General features: G+C 43.2%; 1 protein-coding gene across 6 annotated transcripts in view; it reads right to left on the reverse strand.

The window, feature by feature from the left end:
* Nucleotides 1-210: 210 nt before the first annotated feature.
* The window catches only part of atp8a2 (ATPase phospholipid transporting 8A2), a 46,837-nt gene continuing 19,209 nt past the window's right edge, over nt 211-27,838 (reverse strand). For all 6 annotated transcript variants that reach the window (XM_084341213.1, XM_084341212.1, XM_084341210.1 and 3 more), the window contains 14 exons: nt 26,950-27,014; nt 19,373-19,545; nt 13,790-13,973; nt 12,898-13,008; nt 11,178-11,252; nt 10,649-10,771; nt 10,032-10,110; nt 9,881-9,942; nt 9,372-9,428; nt 7,502-7,609; nt 5,634-5,722; nt 5,332-5,436; nt 1,962-2,053; nt 211-1,628 (listed from right to left, as the gene is read on the reverse strand). In XM_084341213.1, coding sequence (XP_084197339.1) covers nt 1,534-1,628; nt 1,962-2,053; nt 5,332-5,436; nt 5,634-5,722; nt 7,502-7,609; nt 9,372-9,428; nt 9,881-9,942; nt 10,032-10,110; nt 10,649-10,771; nt 11,178-11,252; nt 12,898-13,008; nt 13,790-13,973; nt 19,373-19,545; nt 26,950-27,014 — 1,418 coding nt within the window. In that variant the 3' untranslated portion in view covers nt 211-1,533. The remainder of the gene's footprint in view (nt 1,629-1,961; nt 2,054-5,331; nt 5,437-5,633; nt 5,723-7,501; nt 7,610-9,371; nt 9,429-9,880; nt 9,943-10,031; nt 10,111-10,648; nt 10,772-11,177; nt 11,253-12,897; nt 13,009-13,789; nt 13,974-19,372; nt 19,546-26,949; nt 27,015-27,838) is intronic.

A 27,838-nucleotide genomic window follows, 5' to 3' on the forward strand; every position in this document is an offset into this window, starting at 1 on the left:
GACTCAAGTGGAGGGGGGGGTATTATTCGGCTAATGGTGTGTTTAAACTGACTCCTGAGCTTCAAGAGGGAGCGTGGGAGAGGTTTGACAGTGGTGCTGTATGAAATCACACATATCACATGTACAAATCAAACTTTTTTGATCCCGTTTAAGCATAAAATGTAAACCAAATCCTACTTGTAATCAAGAGACGGAGACATTTAGTCAGGCCATGGATTGATTAGATTTAATGATTAGGACTCAGATGGACAACCCCCTTCTCTCAACCTTTCAGTCTTGCATTCCTGAACCAGAGTGTCTTCAACACAGAGCACGTAGACAATGGACTCTACATTCAGACAAATCCCAGAGCCAGAAAAACACTTTATGCAGGCGAGTGTCTCAATCGGGTCCCTTCTGTTTGGATGCCTATTAGCACTAGTTCAAGTAAAATATTCCCTCTATAAGACATGTCTCCACATATGAGTACAAAAACAGGCATTAATGGAAAGAGAAAAAAATATATAAACACATACACATTAAAGTCCACTTTATTAAAAAAAAAAAGAGAAAAGAAACAGTCCAGTAGTGAGTGGGAATCCAACAGAACTGAAGGAGGAAGCTCTAATGCCGGGACTGCTGCTTCTATGGGAGCTGACGATGCTAGGCAGGAGGCATCAGGGATCACAGGAGTGGTCAGAAACAAAGTGGAGGGGAGACATGGAGGCTGCAGAGATGATCAGAAGGAAGAAATAAGCAGGAGGAGGTCCCAGTAGCGTAGCAGGGCGGTGGTCCAGTTTGGCATGAGCGTTTTGCCTCAGTGGCTTCTCTGTGGTGTTTGGCAGTGAGGCGATGGGGCTGTAGCTGGGGACGAGAGCTCCGGCGGTCCTTGGTTTTTTAGCTTCCCTCCCTCCCGTTTTGAAGGAATTCACCGGCGCATGTGTGTGTGTGTGTGTTTATTTTGACGTCCCCTCCCCATCCTGCGCCGGCATGTGATGACAGATCTGCTAAAATCACCTCACGCGAGAGATGAGAGGGACCCGTGTAAGCGAACACACGCTGACACACACATGCACACAAACACAGGAGCGCCAATGCGTGCAGACATACATGCACAGGCAGATACAGACGCACTGGAATGCACGCACGCACACACACACGCACACACACACACATACACATAAACACACAGTGGCATGAAGCAAACCCAGTCTGTGGGGTATACAGATATGGTTAGCAGTCTCTGAGTTTGACTTGTCATGTCTGTGCGAGGATATGATTGCTCATGCTTGTGCAGCTCGTGTGAGTTTGAAGAATGTTTATTCCGTACAGTCGGCCTGGTACCCTTCTCTCAAGTCAGTCCTCCATTTGCGCCAGCGACGGCCTCCACGCCTGACCGTGACCCCTACCCCCGGCGAGGGGTCAGGTCATAGTTCCAAGTAAGGCCACAGCAGGGGTCGGTCACCCGGCGTGAGGGTGTCACGTGAGTCTGTCTCCGCTGTCGCCTTGACAACTGTTACTACGGTGAGCCGAATGCCTTGGTCAGGGGTGGGGCTAGAGGCTGGGGCGTTGGCGGGTGGTGTCGTAGGAGCGCACTACCTGGGATTGGGACACCACGCCGTGCTCCTCCTGAGAGAAGGCATAGCCGTCTGCAGAGAGAGGGAGAAGAACAATAACACTTCACTTACTTACTTTTACTTCTGCCACAAATCATTTCGCAAAGGTGGTATTCATTACAGGACTGTTCAGTTGGATTGCCTAACCACGTACAGGGGTTTCTATATCTGTCTGATCACCCACGTAAAAGTGCTCCAGGCCAAATATTGTTCAGGTACTGTGTTTTTTCTGGGTTAGAAACATTTAATAGTATTGCTGTCTCTCTATTTACTCGCTGTTTCCCATATAATAATGCCTTTTTTCAGGTTCACACTTCTAAGTGTCTTTAAAATGTTATAGCATGTGTGTTTGGAAAGGACACTCACGTGACACAGTCTGCTGCACCGAGTTTGAGCGTCCTACGCTCGAAGGTGTTTTCCTAAAGACTCTTGTCAGCAGATGGGCCCGTTCGTTTAGACTGCAGAGAAAGGAAAGAAACATCAGTTACTCCTCAGTTACTGCTAACTAAAGAGAGCATCTCAACTACTCACACTACTACACAACACTGGGTAGCTACTGGGAATGTTTTTTAATTAGTGTACATATTAATCAGCGGTTTTGTCACTTTTTTCTTTTCAGTTATGAGTATGGGCAGGTTTTTCTGCTCTTTGACACGTCAAAACATAATGTTGTAACTACCCACGTATTTAAGGCAGCAGTGTGATTAAAGACAGACCATTAACTTTCAGCTGTCCTTGAGCAAAAGACTGAAGGATATAAGCCTAAAGTACATTTCTCCTTCACGGATCGACATAGAAACACACAGATCAATGAGCTTACAAAGTGGATTTAAGACCAGAGCGTTAGTAGGAGGTGGTTTTGATACTGACTGTTTCTGACATCCAATTTAACCCAACAGAAAGTCATAAAGTGGCTGCAGGGTAACAGGACATCCACAGTAAACTACTCCCCTGCCCCCCAACTCCTCTTCTCTCCTCCTCTCCTCTGCTTTCCAAGAAGAAGACTGGACGCTCTGTTCTGAGACCACACGCCGTCACGGCTCCTCTCCTCCCGTGACCAAAAATAACTAAGCCCTCTCCAGATATTGCACACAAATGCATGCACACACACATACTTATGTCGTCCAGTACTTCTCCCCATCACTACAGCCATTAAAGTCATTAGGCAGAGGTGTTGAATGTAAATGGAAGGACAGTCGAATCACAGATTGCGTCAGAAAGTCACTTTTTGCCAATTTTATTTGAAAGAATACATTTATCTTCCAACGGAGCGTTAAATTCACACTAGAGGGGTTCCTCTCTTTCCCTTATGATGATCACCAGAGACGTTATGGACTAAAGCCAGCCGTCCCAAGGTTAAAATTTGGACCAGGCTGCTAGGACATTTTTTAATACTGTATGTGACTGTTGGGAACCTTCACTGGAGTTTTTGTCAAAATAGTGAGGGACTCTGATGTTTGCTCAAGAAGTCTTTGGCCAACAAAAATGATGTCTGTTAGATAGATGACAGTGCTGAGCGAATGATAAAAGACTAAATGGTGGCTGGACAAATAAATGAAAGGCTCATGCATCAGTACGACTCAAGTTGTCCTCTCTCTTTCTGTAATGTTTCTTTCTGGCTACCTTCTGATTGAAAAAGTTCCAAGGATGTGCCTCGTTTGAACTCTTCCCTTGAGATGCTCCTGTACGCTACCTTTCCAGCTCTTTCCCATGCCTACCCCAGGAACTACAAACACAGATGTGCTCGTTTCCATTTTGCTTCACTGCATCTTTGCCCACAGCTATTTTACTCCTCGTATACTAAATGGACAGGGCCCCAGGATCGAGTCCTGCTTTCCTGGGTTTAAAGCGGGGTCAGTCCAGGACGGGGCCCTGCTTAGGGGTCAGGAGTAGCAGCAGCAGTGTGGTGGCCCACCCTTCCCTCCCTGATCTGAAAACATACCTCCAGACTTTTCCAGCTCTTTTCAACGGCCAAACTGTTCTGAGAAAGCAGCCTGTGTTGGTGACTCACTCACATCTGACACTTTGTTACAGTGAGTCATAACTCTTTCTAATCCTTACTAGCAAATAATGGTGGAGAAAGTACTCTTCCTTTAGTAAAATTCAACTATAGCCCACCATGCAAAACACTTAAGTAAAAAAGTAAGAAGTATAATCGTCAAAAACACTTCAATGATCAAAAGTACAAGCACTCATCGTGCTGAAGTACCCATTCTGAATGTTAAATTCTTATACATTGTATTTTTGGTACTGTACTTGGGTAAATGTACTTCGTTAATTCTAAGTGCTGTATCGTCGGCAACTGGACATGTTTCAGTTTCCTGAATCCAGTAAAAAACAGTTGCCTACTATACAGCACTTTGCATTACCATGACCTGGATGACTGAGAACCTTCATCAACATCCTGTACTTTGTTAAATTCAACCACTGTTAACAAATAGTCAAAACGCTACAATCTTTCTTACGTATCTATTTCTACAACGTAGCCAAAATTTCCCCAAAATCTAAATTATGCATTTGTTTCTAACACGGCTCTAATGACACCATACACACGGCTAAATCAGTACTACACACAAATCCAGGAGACACACCAGGTCTGTACAGCAGTTCAAATTGATCCACCTATGAAGCAATCCAGAGATGGAGGAATGGAAAGAATGGACATAAGGAGAGAAATAAAATGTGATATGAAATATGATACTGAGGACAAACGGGGAACGAGTGAATAAAAGATGAACAGAGAGAGAGGTGTGAACTCAGTTAATGAAAAAACAAGCGAGGGTCACTCCAAAACAGCTTACAGTGGGGCACACAGGTCTTTTGAGGTCACAGTTCACACAGTGGGACAGTGCAAACCCAGAAACTACCTCTGACAGCTCTGCAGCTACGGAGGGACCTCAGCCTTGGCTTCGGCCCTGTGGACGGTGCCACCAGGAAGTTAGAAATACCGTCACACAGAGAGAGACATATTCTCCCTGGCCACTTCATTAGGTACACCTATATAATCTAATGCAGCCAATCCAACAGCTCTTCCTTTTCAAAGCTTAAAATGGCCAGTTGTTGTTAATGTAACAATAGGTATATCATTAAGGCATTAAAGCACCTCTATTCACCTTCTGTCTCAACGCTGTTTCAGTGCCTGTCTCTTTAAGCCCCCCTGATTGGTCAGCTCTAACAGGCCTGAGCAGGCACCACAGCCGTGCTAGGGTGGTGACTGTATACTTATATACAGTCACCACAGGACTTACATAAGGTTGCGATATCACAACCTTATGTAAGTCCCAACAGCTCGTTTGAAGGCAGAATTTTTTTAATACGGGCGGTCTGCATATCTGTGTGGATTGTTTTTATACTATCACTGTATTTATACAGCATCTAGACCTGCTTTATAATCCAAAACGACATTGCAATCTCACCCCTACTGTATGGGACCTTTTATACAGCATCAATCAAAACTGAATATTATGATCTTTGTAAGGAAATTTATGGCTGAGCTGCTGTATTGGATTATATTAAATCTTAGAGGTGTACCTTAAGAGCGGCCACTGATTTTATTATCTATATACAGTTCTATACTGAATCTGCTTATGTAAATAGAGTAATTAGACAATTAATAATGGATTATTCTTTAAGAGTGAATGCAGCCATACTATAATCATATGACAAATAAGACAAAAATCAATATAATAAACTGATTGATGACACAAATAAATTGGCTTTGTAACACTGTACATACCTGCGGCCGCTGGCATCCCTAAGTACAGCGGCCCCTGGGTCAACAGCCCGAGCTTCCAACTCCTGCACCTCCTCCAGAAGGGACTTCCTCACAGTACGACGTATGCTGCAAAGCAGAAAGAAGCTCATCAGACTCATGAAGGACCGTTTGAATGTTATACTTTGCCGACACGTGTGATTCATAATACGGAGTGTGCGTAAGTGTTGACACAGACTCAATATGGGTTATGTAAACGCTTCAGTTAAGTTAAATAGTTTCTGTATGGATACCCCATGTATTTATATTAAATGTGTTCTACTTACGCGGTCCAAGCGAAGTCTTTGAGTAAACACGCAGTAGGCACCAGGACCAGGCCCAGCCAGAAGTACCAGCACTGCATCACCTTGCCAGCCTGGAATGACAACACACAGGCTCCATTTATTTCGCTCGTACATTAATTCAAATTGAGTATTAAGTCATTTTTCTCCGCAGCGAGCGCAGAGAAACATATGTGGAGACGGCAGAGAGAAACGTGCCACACAGCACATTGAAAGTCATTCACAGCATTAAAAAATCTGAGTTGTTAGCCAGACATATTTTACAGCTCTCTCACACCCTGTATCTACACCACAAACTGGGCTCAACACAGTATTCCCACGGCTGAAATACAATGCGTCTATGATGCTAAAATATAAAAATGTTGGTGAGTAACCACAGATCCCCCCTACCTGACTCTGCAGTCCAGCTGCAGCCAGCCTCGTTGACCTTTGACCCTTATCCTCAGTTTGTCTCCGGGGATTAATCTAGCCTCTAACCACTGTCTCAATTTGTCAGTCTGTCTGTCTGCTTGCCTCTCACTCCTACACATCTCTTTCTCCTTTGGCTCCCTCCAATCTCACTCTTTCACAACCTTCTTTGATTAGCGACTGTGTGTTCTGTTGCTTGTTCTCGCCTGTTACTGTAAATCCCTCAATTTTCCCTTTATTACCCAATGTCTCCTCCTTGCTTATCTCCAAGAGCTCTGTGTTGTTTCACAAGCCTCGGCATGAACCTTTAAGTCGATAGTCATAAACACTTTATGCACCGTATCATACTTAACTTCAACTACTTTACTGCCCATATCATGTGTTTCCTGTGTCCTGTGTTTGGATCCAGAGATATAGAGACAATTTGGTTCCCAGAGGGAGAGGCAACAGGGAAAATGAATCAGAAAACCATTAGGAAATATCCTCTGCAGCAGCTGGAATCACAACCAAGGACACACACACTATGTCTTTCTGTGTGTGACAAACATCTACACACAGTTCATTTTGACTGCACTGGAGACACATTATATCACACAGTCTTTGTACACTCTGAGGATGGAGGCACGCTAAATGATTTTCTCTGATTTGTTATATCCATAGAAACAGACTGTTCGTCTCCACCGCTTTACAATCAACACAAATCACACGTAGCTGGACACTTAATTCTCATGTGCACAAACTTAAACACACACTTATGCTGAGCAGACATACACAGCTCTTTTCCATCCTGTCCCCCATGGACAGATGGAAATATAGATAGCGGGAGCAGGGGAAATAAGAGAGGTAATAGGGTAGTTAGGGGGGATGATGGAGGGTTGAGGGGATGGTGGTTGAGTGTCTCCGACCTTTCCCCAGTTAGACTGAGCAGCTGCAGAGATATTTGACCGCATTCCTGATTTCTGACACAAATTGAATTAATGGGCTGAGGGGAGTTTAGATGGCCCTATTCCCCTCCCCTCCTAAGACTCTCTACCCACTCAGTGGGGCACCTCAGCTCACCCCTGCCTGATCCCCAAACTCTAAAATGGGTCTCTCAATCAAGGAGTCCCCACGTACGCTCTCCTCACCAGCAGAAGCAGCCCACCCTCTTGAGTCAACACCTCCGCAGAGGGCAGTAAAAGACCGGGGCTCGGGTGACACGCGGCAGGTGCAGGAAGCCTGGTGAGAGGGGCTGGCGGGGTATAAATCTCCCCCGGGGCTCCAGCAGTGCGGACGTGGAACACCCAAGAGGTGAGTCTCATAGGCGCCATGTATTAGCAACCAAGAACAAGGGAGGGGCGGGTGATGGAGGTTGCAGGAAAGAGATGTAGAGGGAAGGGCTATTTTAACCCCTTTAACCCTCTGTTACTGAAATGAGTGACATGTGTTTATGGAGAGGGACTTGCCTGGCCCAGCATGTCGGGGGCGATGGGGATGGTGGGCCAGATGGCGGAGTAGACAGCGAAGAAGACCATCCAGAGCACCATGCTTCCCCATACCGCCAGGTGGGAAAACTACAACAGAGAGGAACAGACAGAGAGAAAAAGAGGGGCAGAAGGGAGGGATTGCAGGAGAGGATGGAGATTAAGAGACAGAAAGAGAGACAGCATGAGGTCGAATAGTTTACATACAGCTCATCCGAATATACACAACCTTTCCCTCCCTCTTTCCCCTGTCTTCATCTCGCTCTCTGTGATCTGCTGTAAGGGGACACTGTGTGAATTCCACTGGGACCCTGCTTCATTACTGCCAGGCTGTTGTGCGGACAGCTGAACGGACAAAAGTGTCAGCGCCCTTCTGTCCATCCTGCCAATCTCTCTCTCCAACAGTAGAAAGGAGCCAAATCACGTCACCGTCACGGCCCGAGATACTGCTGTACGAAATCCTACATCAATTCTTTATTTTTCACTGTTTAAACACAATTTTGTGACCTGTTTTACTGTATTTTACTGAGGTAAAGCTCAAAGACATCTGGCATTTACAGTATCTAGTATCAGGTATTTTGGGAAAAACAGCAGATTTTCATACATGCTAACATTACTAGCAATTGTGGTGTTTGCATCCTTGATGTTTGTCCTAGATATATGTCCTGATGGCCAACATAACTTCAACCTTTCACAGTAACTATATAAAGGAGTGTAAAAACACATTTCTCATGACTCGAATAAAACGTTCTTTGAAAGAAATGAGGGCATCTGGGCTTTAAGTTAAGTATGTTAAATTAAATCTGTTACGCTCTTATGTTTCTGTGTGTACTATTCATCTAACAGATGGTAATCTCACTGTTTTCTGATCTGTTTTCCTCCTTTGCTACGCTTTGTCCGTGCAATGATGACGTTCATTCGTCCATTGAGAATTTCACCTCTTAAAACCAATTCAACACTTGAAAATTTCCTAGAAGCACTATAAAGCTGTTTTTCTATAAGTGGACCCTCTTCGTGTTGATCTGTTTGCCATGAGTGACACCACAATAGGCTGCAGTGTACCAGCAAATGCAGGAAAGTAGAAGACTGCATCTAGTAAAATGGGGGTAAACAATTCTGGATATTAAGGATAAGTTCACCCCATAATGAAAATTCAACTGAAGTGGAGACCAGGATTATGCCGGACGCCATTTTATGTTTTGTTTTTTATTATGTCTTTTTATGTTATAAAACAAGTCCCCATCTACTTCATTTTCAGCAGAATGCTGCAACGCTGTTTTGCTTTGAATCTTCAGAAATGTTTTGTGGACTACAAAACTTCACCCGGCTTTCCATCGGCATTAGGGTGAGTAGATAATGACTGAATTTTCAGTTTTGGGTGAACTTATCCTTTAAAAACATTTTTTTAAAAATGCCTTTGCAGATGTTTTATGACAAAGGAAACACACTTGACACAATTGTTAGACCTCAAGATTAGACACGATGAGTTTTAGTGAGTAACACTGTCATTCAGTGTTTACAAGGAAGCTCCACGGTGTTAATTTATCAACATCTGGACGTTTGAGGGGTTTTTTTGCAAGTGGAAAAGTTTGAAATACTGAACGGGAGCAATGGAAAAAAAATTGCAGCCACATGTGAATTGCTTGGAAGAAGAGGTGCAAGCAATTGGAGTTGAAACCTCAAACCTCCACCACGAGAAGGTAAGCCACATCTTTTCCCATGTCTTTCCTGACTATGAAGCATTTAGACCAGGTTATGTGAAACCACCCCCCCTTCTCCACTTTATTTATCAACGGTTGAGTAAAATACAGCACATGTGGCGTGGCATATTAGAGTGTGTTACTGTTCCTACCCTGGTCCAAGCGGTGGTCTCCATTCCAGCTTTCAGACATACTGTAACTACCACATACTACACACACACACGCAGGGGGGAGAGGGAGGGCAAATAAAAAAACAGAGAAACAGGATTAGTTTGCTGGCGTCTGTGGAGATAATAAACATTAATGTTATATAGTAAACTCAGCAATGTCTGTAAAAAATGCTCAAGACCCCCACAGCCCAAACACAACAAATAAACACCACTGACATTCACATGAGACGGTAGGGAGTAAAATGATAGCGAGAGTGTGAGATGGAGAAGTGACCAGAGAGAATAGATGGACGAATGTGGAGAGGAGACAGACTGGCTAGACGGGACTAGATTGGCTGGAGACTCTAACGTCTCTGAAGGAAGCAGCACAGCACTGATGTGTACACAAATACTCTGCATGCGTAACAAAAATGCACAATTGTGCATGCCAAATGGCACAATAAAAATAGAATATAGACATAAATAAATAAGTAAGATAGTAAGATACTTACTGTGTAAACCATATTTCCAACGAACAGGTAGTCGTTTCCTTTACCGTCACTGAAGGGAGAGTCTACGGAGACACACACATTCAGATGACTCATGAGTGTTACCGGCCAGAGCTGTGGAAATGTGGATGAGCCACTCCTGCAAGTCACTTACCGTGCTCTAACATTTTAAGTGGGAACCAAAAGAGAATAATTGAATGAATCAGTGCATTGATACAGTGACCCCAAAACACCTAAAAGACAGAGAGAGAGAGACAGAAAAAGGAGGAAAACAAGTCAGTGCAAACTAATGCCAAAGCACACATAAGCCCCCACACACATAAAAACAGCAATCCCTCACAGTTACATACAACTTCCACTGTGTTCTTGCCATCAAAAGTGCCCTCCTGTACTGTACACACACACACACACACACACACACACACACACACACACACACACACACACACACACACACACACATTACTACACACTCACTCACACACATACAGTAGTTTGGGTTGCTGGTGTACCCTCTAAAATGAAAGACTTCCTTATTCTGGCCCTATGAATCTCATTACGGGGCTACCATGGAAACATCCCAGTCTCCATGCCAGTCTTGTTTACTCGCTGGCGTCCCAAACAAACAGCAGGCATCACTCGTCCATCCCACAGACAAGCCGCAAGGCACGACAGGTTGAGGGCAGAGTGTAAAAGTCATAGGTATAGCTTTGATTTAAGATGCAGCGCATGTGTTTGTTCTTGTGCGTTTGTGAATGTGTGTGCACGCACCTTGGTGTTGAAGCCCTCTGCATTCTGGGTGATTCGGTATAGCTGCGGGAAACGGAGCATGTTCTGCTGGCTGCATGGCCGGTCAAATATCCCCAGAGTGAACGGAGGCAGTGCAGTAAATATCTGCGTCACACACAACATACACATACAGCCATTAAAACACATGGTGAGACAGCAGTGTGCATACATATACACATGTACTCCGACCATCTGGACAATCAGTCTTCATATCTGTCTACATTAAGAGGAATTCCACAATGTTTGGGGGAGCCTGAAGGCATTTGCAGTCTGACATATAAGTACACACAGCAGTCACTGAAACACATGGAAAAACACTCTTGAACACACACGCATGCACGTTTCTAGCACTTAGAGAGAGCAGTGATAAGAAGACAAAGTAGAGTGAGATTGATTGAGAGATAGGTGGACAGCAAGGGTCGTCCACAGGGAGGGGGTGAGACTGAGAGAGAGAGAGTGGAGAAATGGATAAAGAATGAGCGTTTCAGAGGTAGGGAGGGCGGGTACTCACCACATTGTAGAGGCCTATACACCAGCGCTCAAAAAGGATCTGGCCAGAGAAGCCGTTGACAAAGGCAAACCAGAGCTGGGACACAAAGAGAGGGATGAGAGGGGATGAGAAGAACAATAGTGGAGGGTAAATCTGCCTTAGGGAGGTACTGATAGTGGAAACAGCAGGGAGGGATGGCCAAATTTGTGCCTCTGTTTATAAAATGATGTGGACAGAAAGTTTCAGTAGAAATGGAGCATTTTGTAGTGGTGCTGGAAAAAAACAGAAATCCTCAAACAGTGTGTCGCCTGTACAAGCTGTCTTTGCTGTTTTATGCTGTTTGTGTTTATTATTGTAACAATGCTGTAACACTGCCCTTTTGACCAGGTCTTTGGTGAGAATTTAGTCTAAAGAGACTTGCACCTGGTTAAACAATAGAAATGTATGGAGGCCCTGAAGTGCAAAACACAACAGAGAACCACAAAACACGACTGAACTGCTGTGTTTTCCATGTTGTGCTTTTCTGATATTCATATACGTTTTTTCAATTGCTATTTTAGTTTTTAGATTTGCTGTTGTTGTGTGTGAGCTGCACATCTGCACTTCAGGGCCGCAGTAGAAATATGAACAAAATACAGAAAATGTATTAATGAAAACGCTAATAAAAAAGAGGACATCAAGCACCGGGGTTCATGGGAATTGTGGTCAATGTTTTCAGAAACACTCACTGATGTGAGTGGCATTAACAAGATGAACTGTTTATTTAACAATATTACACCAAAGTATAATGACTCATCTGGCAATACTGCACTGATTTGAAATATAAATATGATAATATAGTAGCTGCACTTCCTGTAGCTCCATCAAGTCTTCTGCCAAGATGTTTTAAATGCATTCACGCAGGCTGTGGTTGGCTCTGAAACCACTTTCTGACTTTATAGAAGTTAATTTACTGAAACACACAGTGTCTAAATGTGACTCTGGCCCAGGGGAAGCCTTCATTAACACCTTCTTACACACAAACACACGCACACACACACACAGCAGACACTGGCTGATCTGAGCGTAGATAAAGAAAATGTTTGGGGCCGCTAGTGGGAGTTGTGGCATTCCTGGGCATACAGTGGAGCATACAGCCTAGGGGTGAGGTCACAAAAACACACACATAAACACACACACACACACACCCATCCCCCTTATTCTGTCTCCACCAAGTGGACAGAGACAGTCTCTAACCTTTGGCCTAGAGTGATCTGCAGGGAGCCAATCATGTGAGATAATCATGGAAACGCACACATTTACACACACACAAGCACAGAGTGGTGGTGTGAGCGGGGACAGTAGGCTACAGGCGGCGTCTCCCACGAGGACGTGCACCTGCTGGCATCCTTAATGTCAGACAGAGGGGTGTAGGGGGGTGGAGCACAGCTGACAAATACCCATCATAATAGGCAGGCCAGGGCTGCAGTGTGCCCCTTCATCCACACACACACACACACACACAAAGCTGTCAACCCTTGGAGCCAAGGTCTCATCACTGCTGATCTAAACACACGCTTTTTCTGTGTGTGTGTGTGTGTGTGTGTGCAAAAGAGACAGAAAGCAGACACCAGAAGGGCACCTCGTCCATCACTGTCAGCCATGTCGACAAACAGCTGCAAAACGTCTCTGTTAATGTAACTATGTGTGTGTGTGTGTGTGTGTGTGTGAAACAGAGAGGGTGTGGTGGTGAAGCTCCTACCTCTATAATGTAGAGGACCACATTCTTATAGAAACAGTAGAGGATGCACTTGGTGACACGGTTGTAGCTCCAAGCCCCATGGACCAAAAGCAACTTCTCCAGGTAAGAGAACTAAAAAGAAAATCATTGAAAATTGAGATTTACGACTACGATTGGTTGCAAAACTTTCAAAATAAATTTCCAGACCGAAGGCGAACAGAGAGAAGATCAAGAATGTGACAGGGAGACAAGAGAGATGAGGGGAGAGCAGGCTTACTGATAGAGATAACTTGTGCAAGATCCCCAAAGGCTGAGAGATAAACAACTCAAACAGTCAAAGTGACAGAACGCGTTTGTGGGAGAAGAGACAAGACTCCTCAGTAATTAGGAGAAGCCTCTGGTTGCACTTCAACCCATTCACATTTTCACATTGTCACTTAATTGTCACCATGGGCCCGACAGATGATTAATAGGAACATATTTGAGTTGCCAATAACAAATATTTGATTAATCAATCTGTCAATTATGTTTTACAATTAATAGATTGATAGTGAAAGCACTTATATAATAATAATAGCTTGTAAAAAACAGCCACAGAAAAGGAACACGAGAAGGACCTTTCTTTCATTGTAAGAATATAAACACTCATGATGAGCCGTTTGTTTGTACTGAAAACATGATACATGAGTGACCCCTGTAAGTGAATTCTCCTTTCAGTTGGCCCCCTCCAGGGAGGTCAAAGATCAGGATCATCTCAAAACTGAGCAGGTACAGATTCTGTGTCTCGCCTCAGGACACTTTAACAGGCTGGACAACCAAGCATGAATGCATTATCTATATTCATGTAACATATCTGTGTGACCCTTGCCAAGGCTGTCTTGCAGCATGTCTCCATGTAATGTCGGCATCCCACCTGTGCTATAGAGTAGTCGGAAGAGTTGGTGGCCTGCATGCCCTCGTTGCCACTGATCCCCACTCCAACGTGAGCCGTCTGAATCATGCCCACGTCGTTTGCACCGTCGCCGATCGCTAGCGTGATGGCCTTCACGTGTTTCTTCACCATGTCCACAATCTCTGACTTCTGCAGCGGAGACACTCTGCGGAAACAGTACAAAGAGAAAGATGGATTGATATTTTTGGAGCGTACACAGCTGTCTGTACCAGCGGGAAATCAGAGATGGGGAGGCTGGAAGATAAAACAACGCTGTTTTAGATATAGAGGGGGAAAAAACAAAGATGCCAGCAATTAGGAAAGACCAATAAAGCCTGAAAGGGTGGGAAACAGTTGAAAGGGAAAACGAAAGAGATGGATGAGAGGCTGGCAAACACACACACTGTGTTTACTGCTCTACACCGGGTATTAGGAAACAATGATTCACTGTTCTGCTAATAAGACGTGGGTAGCTTACGTTTGATGTTTTTATATATGTGTGCTTATGCCTCGGAGAGAGTGTGTATGTGTGTGTTTAGGGAGCTTCCAGTGGTACTCCACCCTCTTGACCTGTATCACTGATCCTCCTGTTCATAACCGGTTCTGTCTCTTCAATGACAATGAAGGACCCAGGGAGGCTCGATTACAGACGTTTCCCTCAGGGCCGCTGAGAGACGATAGTTAGGTGTTCTGCAGAAGTACTGTGGATATTTCTTTTTTCATTTTATGGCGCCATGTGCCGTATCTGCAGACAAATGAGACCACGGCCCTCTATTGTATTGGTTTTCTGTTTGGCTTTACCAAAGTGGTTTGTGTGTGTTCTTTTTCAATCAATCCTTAATTACTTCCACTATCTGCCATGGAAAAACTGATGTGTACTGGAAATAAAGAAATAAACAAAAATGGCAGGGGACGGTCTCTTGCAGGTTTCGCTTGCTTTTATAATGTTTTTAATTTATGAAAGGAGCCATTTTCTTCATTTCCTTCATAACAATTCTAAGAAAAACACTTCTTTCAAGTTCATTCTCGACAATCTCCCCACAAGATCGTGTTAGTGGCTTTTGATCATATCACATGGTATTCCTCAGCAGAGGGAGCTTGCCAATGCAGTTGTCCTGGCATTTTTGGAAGTTCTCATTTTTTCTGAGCATTTTAAGGACTTTAAGGACTTAAAAATTGATCTTGACAGTTCCTTTCTGAGCTTGAAAACAGCACCTCAAGGTCCATTGAGTAGCTGCTCTGGAGGCTTTAATGGATCACAGTGTTAATTTTGTGTAGCTGTAAATACTTTTTCCTGTCCTTTTAAACCTTTCAGGGCATGTACAATATTTTACATCTTTTTATTTTAGTTTACGCAACTTATTATTTTGTTTCGGGTACTACTGTCTTTGATATCACTTGACTATCATGTCAGTTACTTATTGTGCTTTAACTTGATTGTAGCTGTATGCAGCAGGTAACATTTCTCATTGGGGAAAAATAAAATATGTCTTATCTTATTTCAAAGTTTGGCCCTGGATAATGTTTTTTTTAGAAAAATATATAAGGGAATGATCGTGTTTTACCGGAAGGGATCTCAGGAGGTGCTTGTGTGAGAATAATCCAACCCCTCACACTGTGTTTACGTTCTCAAAACCTGCATTCTGGAGCCAATGACTAGGCTCGAATTCGTCTTCATCTCTGTTTTCAAAACATTCTTTGTATGAGGAGGCGTTCCTACTGCCCGTCATTCACATGTGCACAGTTTAAGTGAGTCTGTTCTTACTACCTGCAACCTGTACAGTGAAAACAAATATATCTGAGGCGGTGACAGGGGAGAAAAGTGATCCCAGGACTGAGATTAAACTTGTATAATAAAGCAGGTTATATTTCCAACAGTAGATGACTCTACAACTGTAGTGGTTTATGTGCAGTATGAGACAAAAATAATATTACATTAAAGCTAGGATATCTGGAGGTACAGTAGGCCACTTGCCTATTGGATTAACAGACATTAACCCAAATCCAGATATCAAATATTTACTTTACATTTCCCAGGTGATATAGTAATTTCCTGAGCCTCAGTGATGTATTAGGTGATTGTAATTTGAGTGTTAACACTGGATTAACCACTCCGATACTTCAAACAGTTCCTGTAAAGACCGTTTCACAATGACTGCTTCTGTGTGTGTGTTTTAAATACAGCTCTTACTCTTAGGTTCTGCACTAAATTCCCACTATGTTCGTCAGCGCTCTGATAATGATATTACAAAATTAAATTATGTGCAGCTGCATCAGCAATCACATGCAAACAGAATACAATATAATGCTTTGATAAAGATATTATAAAATTAAATCGTGAACAGACATGACCCTTCACACACGCGCCCGCGCACGCACGCACGCACACACACACACACACACACACACACACACACACACACACACACACACACACACACACACAGCTGCAGCCCTGGAGTCATAAAGATGGACTATCTTCCATGAATATGTAAAAGAAATCATGTCGCGGTCAAGCTGAAATCACAAAGCCGGGTGGTCTGCTTAGTATTCATACTTATGAGCGTGCAAAAACACACAAATTTACACACATGCACAGAAACACACAAACCTCCAACACACACCAGAGGATGTTTCCAGTGGAAAACCTCAGAGAGCCTTTGCCTCTGTAGTCGCTGCTAAAGGATGGGATCAACCTCTGCTCTTTGTTTTTCCTGTTCCTGCGTCTGAAGTGTGTGTGAGTGTGTCTATCTGTACGTTTCTCGGCCTCTGATCACAAATCTCCCTTTATCTCTCTCCCTGTCTCACTCTACCTTTCCTCTAAACACAGCTAACAGTGTCTGGGATTGTGTAAAGTGGCGTTGGAGAGATGAAAGGCTCCCAGTGCTCTTCACGGTGGAACTGAGCAGAAAATAAGCAGCCACTAAGTCCTCCGATAAACAAACGCGCAGTGAAGTCAGGAAGCCATGCGTACGAGTGCACGCCGACTCTACCGCCCCTGAGACACACAGGCACACATTCCCAAACTGTGAAACATCACACACACACACACACACACACACACACACACACACACACACACACACACACACACACACACACACTATTGAAGAGGTGCCTGTGAGACATTATCTCACAGGCACCTCTTTACATTAAAGTTAAAGCTCATTATGTACAGACACCTTATTAACAGCGTCATGCCCTGGATGAGCAAACATATACGCACAACAGGAATCACCTACAGCGGCAATTCAGGACCTCCGGGACCTCCCAAGACATCAGAAGATGATTACAGGTGACGGAAAGAACAAAAAACTAATTCTGTAACTTCTGTGATCTTTCTTCTTTTTAAAAAAAAAAAAATCCTGGATAGTTTTATCTCACAGGGACTCTCATAGTTATTCAAATTAAAGAGTCAGAGCAGCTAAACTCTTCGGTTGAAGTGTACAGAAATCTTGAATGCAGCTTGTAATGAGGCAATGTTTGGAATTAAAGGTTCACAGACCCAAATACTATACTACTATACTATACTACTGTACTATTTTCCCCCTCATTTCTTTGATTGATAAATATATTTAAAAAAAAGCCTTTTTATTTAACAAAGTAGACCCATTTTCTCAAATATTAATTATTATCTAAACATATGCACATGTACAAGAACTAAACACTCATTCTATATGATCTTAAACAGGCGAATCCAAAAAGAAAGTGTTACGCTCACTGGGTAAATCTAGGGCTGCACTCACTAAACTACAGTAAGAAAATGGGTTGAAATACTGCAAAAGAGAAAACTTCAGATACTCACGCATAGAGGAACAGAAGTACAGTACAGTGTGTACAGTCTGATGACGTCCATGTAACTTATAAAAGACTTTCCATGACAACTCCAAATATTTCTGCTCCTTTAAACTCAATTACCTGAAGTTTGCTCTTTTGCACATTATTTTAAACTGGCTAAAATTTGATTTAAACCAGGAACTATGAAAAGGCCAAGATATTTAATGCCAACTTCAATACTGTTCATGTTTTCAATTTTTGGTTCTATGGACACATTTTGGCCTTGCCAATTAAATCATGGATGTTCGATACCCAGCCCTCACCAGGTTAGCAAGAGAGATACTGAGGGGAGGAGGGAGTGGGGAAGGAGAGAGGGATGGAGTGAAGGAGAGAGGAAAGGAGGCTGGAGGCTGTTTGCAAGGCCTGTGAGACCTGAGTCCGGATATGGCCTGGATATGCAAGGGAGAGTCAATTACTTCCCTCCTGGCTGCACACACGCGCACACACACACACGCACACACAGACACACACACATTTTTACACACAGAGACAAAAGACGAGTGGAAACTCTTTTGTTAAACATCACAGCTGGTGTGGAGTGGAGCATGACCGAAAAAGGGAACGTGCAGTAAACACTGTATGAACAAAGTGCACTTTGTATGAATGGAAATGTATAATGGCTATGTCTGTGTGTGTGTGTGCGTATGTGTATGTGTGTGTATGTGTTGGTGCCAATTCCAGGGGTACCAGCAGTCAGTGAGTCATGGCTTTGACATTTCCATCCAGTGTACTGTATCACATTACTCCTGCTGTGCAGGAGAACAAGCTTTTATCATCCTTGTTCATTTGCTGACCGTAGGCGACCGACAACCTTTACGAACACACAGACGCAGGTATACAGGCCCGTGCATGAACGCACACACTGACACACTCTCTCTTTACCATGCTCACAGCAGAGAGAGAATTTATCTGTGTGTGATTATGGATTTTTTTTCTCCAGTTGGTGAATGGCTTACTTAATTAAAGGAGTAGTTTGGGGATTTAAATCACAATGGTGCTCACTCTCACCCACCATCTCCTGTCAACACTTAATCAAGCATTTCACACTAATCAGGATTAATTTCATGTCTAATGTGTCATCACACCTCATATCCTCCTCTTTACCTGAGGAAGACCATTTGTGGGCAAAACGTACATGTGCAGGAAAAATAGCAGCCAACAAACAAGAGTTTGTTCAAATTTCAGTGCGCTGACAACCTATCTATCTCTCTTCGTACATGGAGGTTTGCCCACAACAGCACAGTGATGTATTGAAATTGTAAATGTTTTTTTTACTATTTTTATTTAACACAGGATGCTTGTCATTTTGACAAATTAAAATTCCAGAGTTTGTCTAGACTTTGTTGCAGACTGATTTGTTGCAGTTTTTGGTCAAAAGACTGTCCACACTCATTTTTTATCAAGTTTGCGTGTGCTTTTTTAGGATTTTCTCCCTTCATACTCCTTTTATGGGCACCAAGTATTTTCCATGTCATGTTTTAACAGAAGGGAATTCATATTGGATGACCAACACAAATTGCGATTTCCTATCCACTGATTACTCCATCAGCTGCACCACAGACTCATTTTGATTTACAGTATATCTTCTTGCAACCATTTTCTGTAAGTCAGAAACTCTCAAGACAAATAAAGCGCTAACAATTTAAGCACTAACTTCAGAATTCCAGACCTATACAGATACTGTTTCCTTATGCATGTATATACGTGTGATGGATGAGTCTTCCCTACCGGCAGCAGATGACAGCCTTGCAGGACAACGCCAAGTCAAGGAAGGCCTGGCGGAGCTCGAAGGACAGCGCATATTTCAGCGTCTGACCATCAATGATCAGTGCCAGCTCATTCTCCTTCCTCAAAGAGTCGCCCAGGGATGAACAGTGAGCTGTCAGTGTGGCACGAGTAGCCTGCAAGGACACAAAGAGAATGGTTAGCATTTTTCTTAAATCTTCTTTTGAATCTCCATCATCTTGACTATGTGTCAAGTCAGCAACATACACACGAGCACATCACTGCTCATAAGGATGTACAGTCTAACCCTGAACCTCACCACTAATTGGCGACAGTCTTAAATCCTAATCTGCACCCAAACGATTCATAACTCTAAGTCTCACTTAAAAATCTTTTTCTTCTATAATCTGGCAGCGGTCCTTTCAAGTGACCGCATTTTCAGGTTTAATGTTTTTGCGGTGACATTGTGGCAACACAAAGTGGTGAAAATACAAATCACACACATCAAAACACACAGACCAATTTGTTGAAAGGTCAAAACCACTGGCAGTGAATGGGAGACATGTGCTCCTGGTTGCACAGGCTGCTTTCATCTGGGGGAAAGAATTTGCTTCTGTGTACACTAAACAATTAAGAATGCCAACATGAAGTTCACAGTGGCCCTAGACATCAACCAACACACTACTGCTGCGAGGTCCTGGGGACATGTTGAACCATGTCATGAAATCTTAAATCTTCACTTCACACAGCAACAGCACACCACAGAGGGTGAAAATATGCAAAAGAGACACACACTACGAGGAAAGAGGGGAAAAAAGATAAATGAGCTGGACTGAAATGCATCATTCATTTTTAACAGCGTGTTAAAGCGTGTGTGTGTGCGTGTGTGTATGTGTGTATTGGTTTGTTTGAATGCCAGCTTGCCTGCCGGGCAGTAGTTTGGGGCAGTTTTGATGGAGCTCTTGATAATAGAGGAACAGGGATTAATAGAGAAAATAAACAACCCACAGCGTCGTAATGAATTCCATGTGGAGGAGCAGGCACGCTACATGCTACCAGTCAGGCCCACACACACACACACACACACCCACCCACACACACCTGAGTTCTTAATTTCCACTAACTGAAATCATGATTTCCACTGGATCCCAATGTTATAGGTTATTAACATTGTTTTATAGCGTTTCATGGTTCAATATGCACCATGTTTGCCTTGTGTGGTCCATTTGTACCTTTGAGATGTTAAATAGAAGTTCTGTTGATTATCTAATAAGAAATGAAAAAAAAGAAAGTAACTACTTTTAGCTTTCACTTTTAACTTCCAGTTCTGACATACTTTTACTGCTCTTTACATTAAAAAGATCGCCAGGTGAATTCAGGTTAAAGCCTCTTTGAATCCCTCCAACATGAAACAGATGGAACAAGAATGTTTTATCCATCAAGTACTGTCCAAAACTGTAGAAAAACGTCTCAATAACTGTCTATCTAGGGACAATTCTGTTAGTTGTACATGTGGAATTCTGCTTATACACATAATAAACAAGGAAGGATGCAAACTGAAATGCCCCATAACAGGAACTGTTTGTGGAAACATGGGAATTGCAGCTAACCACATAGTTATCTGCTACACGAGACTAAATAATAGATACAAAAGTGCAAACATTTCAAAATTTGGCGTCGTTGGGAATCTACACAGTCTCTCGCAGTGGGTTATTGGCGGCCGTCAGACCTGAGAGGCCAGCGACCCGCAGAGAGACGACCCCTCTGTCAACCAATCAGCATGTGCACGAGACAACACAGCGAGCACACACGCTCACGTATACATGTGTGTAATACAATCATACGAACAATGCAGCCTCTCTTCTTCTTGCCAAATAGCGATGCACACATGCGTCCACACACAAGTGTCCCTCCTCTTCCAAAAATTCCCTGCTCTTGTTTTCTCAGCCTGGGGCTGTGTGTTTTTCTTTGTATGCCGGAATTCCTGTTTGCATTCACCTTTTCCCCCAAACAGGGCAAAGGAAAACAAAAACATAATGAAAGGATTAAAGGAGATTACAGGTTGTCAGAGTTCTGAAACTCAAACTGTCTATGTGTGTGTGTGATGTGCGTGTGTTTTTACAGAGGATTGAAACACGTGTATGCGTGTTTGAGTGTGTCTGTTTGCATGTAAGTGCACAGGGGTTGTGTGTGAGTGCCACACATGTCACACATGAGAAATCTGACAAAACCTCCTTTTTTCCTCCAGCTTGTCCTGACCTCATCACAGAGGAATGGACACAAACTTCAGCTTCACCTCAAGCTTCAGCAGCATCACACAAAGTAAACAACACATACGTGATAAATGATTGTATAAAACCAATGACACATATTTGGGGCGGTGGGTGTTGGTGCTCACAGTCTTGCACAACTTTCTGCATGGGGCTTGATTCTGTGAAGCTTCCCAACATGATATGAGCAGGTGTGAGAGAGGACAGCCTCAAACACCACACTGAATTTGTTTAGATGATGAACTTTTGTAATTGTCACATTACATAAGCCACTAAACGAGAGGGTTGCACACATTAGTGAGGCCTCAAGTGAACGCAAACAGATCACCAGCCTAGCAGTGAGGTGCTAATACGCCACAGCGACTTGTCACAGCAGGTCCAGTCAATGCATTGGCGGCAGCTAAGATAGCCGAGGATAATAACCAGACTAAGTCTGCAGGGAGCTGTAGAAGATTAAAAAGGTTACGAAGGTACAAACACTAGTCAGTGCTTAAAGCTAGCAGTCAGCTACTTAGTAGAGTACAGCGAGTCCAGACCTAAGTGTATCCTCATGACAAAGAATGTCGACTCTACATGAAAAGAAACAGCTTACAAAAGGTCCACTATGATCTGTTAACACTTTCTCAAAGAGTACAAACATTGAGCCAAAAGAAAAATCCATTACTTTGTAACTTTCCTCTTTCTCACGCTGAATTACCTGCTATTTTTGGAGACCTCAGAGGAAAAAAATGCTTAATTCTTTGATTGCACCAGTTGCGATATGACAGATCTCATTAGCAGGCATTTCAGTGCTCCAAACTAAATGTTTATTTTTCATATGCATCTGAGCTTGAAGAGGGCAGAAACACTAACACACTCACACTCACACTCACACACACACACACACACACACACACACACACAGACTTTGTAAACCATGTTCACAGGCCCTTCTGCTTGGAATTTTATCAGGTTTATATTTGGATCACAAAATAGGCAGGGCATGGGGCGGTTTGAGATACAGCAGGTCGCCTTCTCTTATTGCATATTTTACCATAAAACGTATAAGAACAAACACACACCCACACACAGATACCTATCTATATACAGTATAAATGTACAAACTGAGGATGGGGAAAGCCACATTTTGATCTGATCCAGACCACCCTCTCTTTTCAAAGAGCGCTCAATCGCTAGTGCCATTCTGACAAATGTACATAGCCGAGGTTTAAAATATACAAAACAAGCACTAAGCGAGATAAATGAGGAAGGGTACCAAGAAAAGGAGACCGACGAGGGACAGGGAGTGTGAACCAGACTCGGGGAAAAAGAAAAGAGAAAGAGCTGCTCAGGGTGAAAGAAGGCGGAGAAAGACACGCTCATATCTGAAGTGCAGATTCTGTCCCAGTGAGATTTAATATACCGTTTAATTATCTGACTGTGCATCTGTGCAAACACCCACATCCTCTGCTGCCGGAGCCAGAAACACACACATACGCACACACATACGCACACACACACACACCATTGACCAAAAAAATAGATACAGACAGACATGTGGACTCAACAGCGGGAGGCCTGATGTGTAAAACTAATAAAAATTGAAAAATGCCAGAACAATAGAGCAAGTTGAGACGCTAAAAAATGTGAATGCATGTGTGTGCGCATGTGTGTGCCTAAAGATGATTAATGAGCAGAAGAGAGATGCTGTTTGTTTAAGGGTTGTACTGCGGGCAGCATGACGGAGAGAGGGGGATTGTGGGAAAGTTAGATGTAATGTATATTCAGAACTATCAAGCTGATCAGGGTGATCATCTCATGCCACCGCATCTAGGATAAACAGAGTATGTGTTTGTGATTTAAGAAGACAGAAGACAGAAAGCAGACTTCACATTTGTACGCTCGTGTTTCCGTAAGTATTGACTAAACAGAAGGAGACAGGGCAGAGACTTGTGTCAGTCTGTGTGTGGCATGTGATCTGAAGGTGACAGATGGTGCTTGTCACAGCTTCGGCGGTCGCAAACCGTTTACCCAGGAGGCATTGCTCGCAGGGTTTGTTTTGATGAGGAGGAGCACCAAAAGGAGATCACATTACCACTCGTTCATCGCCCTCACATGGCTCAGCCAAATCTCCCTCTTTTCTTCTTTCTCTATCCAGATTGTTCGTCTCCAACATGAAGCATAATAAACACTTCCCCTGCTTTTTTCGCAAACACACTTCTGCGCTTCCACTGGGATAAACACACATATTTTGATGCTTGTTCCTGCTCTCCCTCTAACACACAGACACACATTTTTCCTGTGAAGTCGCTTCCTGTGCATAGAGAGAGTGCTGACAGATGTGGAGGTAGTAGTGTGAAGGAGACATGAAGCGGAGAATGGGCTTGGCAGGGGAGGGGAGGCTCGGGGGGGGTCGCATCTGCTGCCAAGACTGGCAGGATCCACTGCACAGAGCAAACTTCGCGCTGGGTGCGATAGAGAGAACGAAAAGTGGGGACAATTTTTTTAAAACGGGGGGCAAGAGGTCAACTTCTAGGTGTGATTTTGATAAGTGGGCTCTGTTTTCGCTCACCTGCAGGTTGCTCTTTCACACAGGCCCACATGCATGAAGAAGCTGAGCCAGTGCAAGCTATTTTAAGCGCAAGATAAGTGTCGCACTGAAGACAGTGTCGCTTTCATCCATGCCGACCACCGGTCACAAACTGAGCTCTCTGAAGTTGTCGACAGGCATGACTGTGACACCAGAGCCCTCTACATTCACACACATGAGAGAGAACGTTCCTTCTTTTACACCCATAAGAACAAATGTCAAGTCGAGTCACTGATACAGTGTTTATGAGGAAGAGGATATTGAATAACTGATCTGACAAATATCTGATCGTCTCATGTCGTGATTGTGTATAAGGGGATGTGAATCAGTGTTCATTATTCCCATTTTTAACTGGCCTTTGTTTGTCACGTTGTTTATTCTGTCTCATGTTTGCACCCCAGGCTCTAATGCATAGTGTAGATCATGCAGTCGTCACATGAAAAAAATTCAACGCGTGACTCATGGTTTACGTTTCATGTCAAACAGCTGTCCCTCTCAACTTTCCCTTCTCTGTGTGCTTTACAGAAATGCATTAGTACAACCGCTTCACTAAGGAACCCTTTGAACTATAAAAACATATCTGATCTTAAAACTCTTCAACAATAACAACACACCTCCTGAAGCTTGTGCAGATTCAAAAACTTGCTCAAGGACACATCAGCAGGGGGGCCGATTGCCATCACTGTGTATTAAGGTCATGATGAAAGATGGATTCCCTACTGCACTGAGTTGTTTAAAGTTGCTGCTAAATGGAGTGTACTGAATGGAAAGTCTGTCTCCATTTGGCATGAGGAGCTTTTAAAACTGCAGCACACAAAATCATATTAAGAATAATTGAAATCATAGTGAGTGTTCATTCAATTTTGGAGTCTTTCTCCTCTAAAAATATTCTGTGGGTTAAGGCCAGGGAATTTTTCTAAGTTATAATAGCTATTCATTTTCATTCGACCTAAGATGATTGAAAGACAAAAATGCGTCCTTTCAAAAAAATTGTTTTCGCTTGATCAGCTCAGCCACTTCACTCACCATTTCCTGCCACAGCGTTTTTGTTTATACTGCCCCGTCTTTAGACAGCACCTCTCAGCAATGATCTAAATCCTTCACTGCTACAGTACATCCTGCCTCATTACAAGTCATTCAGCTGTGAAAGAGATGTTTTCTCTTCTGGCGTGTAGGTGCAGAAAAATACACAAACCTTCTGACAACAAAAGCTCTTCTCTTATGTGCTATTGGACCTACCTACTGTACATCAACGTCTAATCTCCAGGGGGAGTTTCTTCAAGGACGACAGGCGTAACATTCCCTATGGCTGCAATTAAAGCTTATAGACAAGAATCTCAACTATGTATAAGCAATAAGAGCAGGGCAAAAACTTTTTTTAATGTTATCAGCTGTTATCCGAGCCAAATGTTTCATCTTCCGACCCGGGCTATATTGACTGGCCGGCAATCACACTTTGAACTGTTCACTGGAACAGTACAGTATGTGATCAAACGAGGTGGACAGGCTGCTAACAGAATCTTCCAAACAGTATTAAAAACGATCCACTTACAGGGCTAACTGCATTCACTTCCACCCTCTTGCGCTAAACGTATAGGCAATACTAAAGTACCTCTATGACCCTAATATTAAATGTTCACCCTGTTTAACTCAATTTACTCAGTGTCTAAGTGGCCTTGCACGCTGTCTGGCTTTTGACCAGTAGTTCCCAAAGTCTTGGAGCTTCCAGACACCATTTCCATGTTAATACGACATCACAACTATTTCTTTTACTAGAAATTGGAAGCAAAGTGATTATAGGTGTGAAGTAGTGCAATTAAACTTAAAATCGTGACCAACTTTAAAATCTTTTCACATGGGATTCCAATTGGATGCAATTTTAACCAAACAGAGGTCTTTAAGTTGATCATGCTAACGGCTAATAAAGGCTCACAGTTCAAAACACCCACCATCTACCATGACTTACAAAAGCAAGAAAATTATGAATGTAAATAGATGTCTCTCCATCAAAGTTTAACACACACTTTGGGCCCACAAACACTGCACTCACACACAAAACCCATAAACAAACATACACAAACACGCACGCACACACACAGTGCAGACGCTTAAAATTTATGAGGCATAATCCCCCCAGTCTCGCATATAAACAAACCGTAAAAGGGAACACACTGTGATTGTGTGCGCGTGAGTGTGTACGTGTTTGAGCGTGAGCACACATGTGGGCTTTGGGGAGTGTGTGAAAGAGACAGACGGATACAGACACACATGACAGTAATCAAGCCACTTAAGCTAAACGGTCACACATGAAACCTGAATGCAAAGAACACATAACTGGGGTAGAAATCGGATCTGGACATACAGAATGTCTCAGATCTCGCTCTAAATAGCAGAAAGAACACAGTTAGACTGAATGTACAGTCTGTACAACAACACGGGGCACTGTGTGTGATGTTGTGAAAGAGACAGAAGGAAAGAAGTGATAGTTCAGGTTGTCTCTTTTCATCCCTTTCTCCAAAGGGACACCAGAGACTTTAATTACCTGCACCTGTGAGCACACAAAGAGCCCCACCCACCAATCTGGCTGTGGACCACACCCTAGTTCCCACAGTAACCTGCTTAAGACCCCGCCACATAACTGCCCTCCCTCCTGTGCACACACAAAAACACACATAAATCCCCAATACTGTACAAAGCGATGACGAAGGAGGTCAGAAGGAGTAAGAGGAGGCTGTACTCACATCCAGAGAGTCTTCGTTGACGATGATGAGGGACATGCCATGTGTCACCAGGCGACAGGAGTAACCTGAGGACAGTAGAAAGTAGTGGATGAGGGGGTGGGAGGGAGATTAGATTTACTCAAACTCAAAACACAGGTGAAAAACTGGTGTCATGTACGACTGGATTCGCAGAATGCTGCTCCGTTCTCAAACACAGCTAACTGATTCCATTCTCTTCCATCAGCCTCCAGACAACATAATATCTTTATTGGGTCTGTAATGCAATTACTAGTCTGCTGAACTTAATATTTCACCAGACACATTTAAATTACAGACATAATTTGCATGGAAATGTCATGTATTCCTAGTAAAATCTTGCTTTATAAAAAATGGGATCCATTAACTGTTGTGTCTAAGATTTAATATATATACATATATACTTGGATTTGTTTTGGCTCAATGTTGATGTTTTCTGAATGTTTGAATAAAAGGGGAATTAGTCAGTAGGAACATCCCTAATTCTGATACTAACACAGGTATAGTGCGCAGTTCGGTCACATAAAGGTGTGTGAAAAGTGCCGTAGGATGTCCCAACTTGGCAAGAAGGTGTTTACTCAGAAAATGTTGTTTTTCAGGTCTTGTTTTTGTGGACATCTGCCACCAACTTCCTTCATGACTGCCAAGACAAACCGACCGCACTAATGTGATTGCTGTGCAGCTTTTGTGTCCACTCGCCACTAGAACATTTCGAGATTGGAGACATGTCTGGCATTTCACAGCGTGCATAAGGCCAGCTATTCTTCTAGCCATGATTTAATTAACTCCACAATACATACAGTTTCCTATTCGGCTGCACATCAGGCTGCAGTGATAAGGGGAATTCCACATTACTGCTGGATTCGCCTCCATC

Source organism: Pagrus pagrus (assembly GCF_965226575.1).
Source record: "Pagrus pagrus genome assembly, chromosome: 20".
NCBI lineage: Eukaryota > Metazoa > Chordata > Actinopteri > Spariformes > Sparidae > Pagrus > Pagrus pagrus.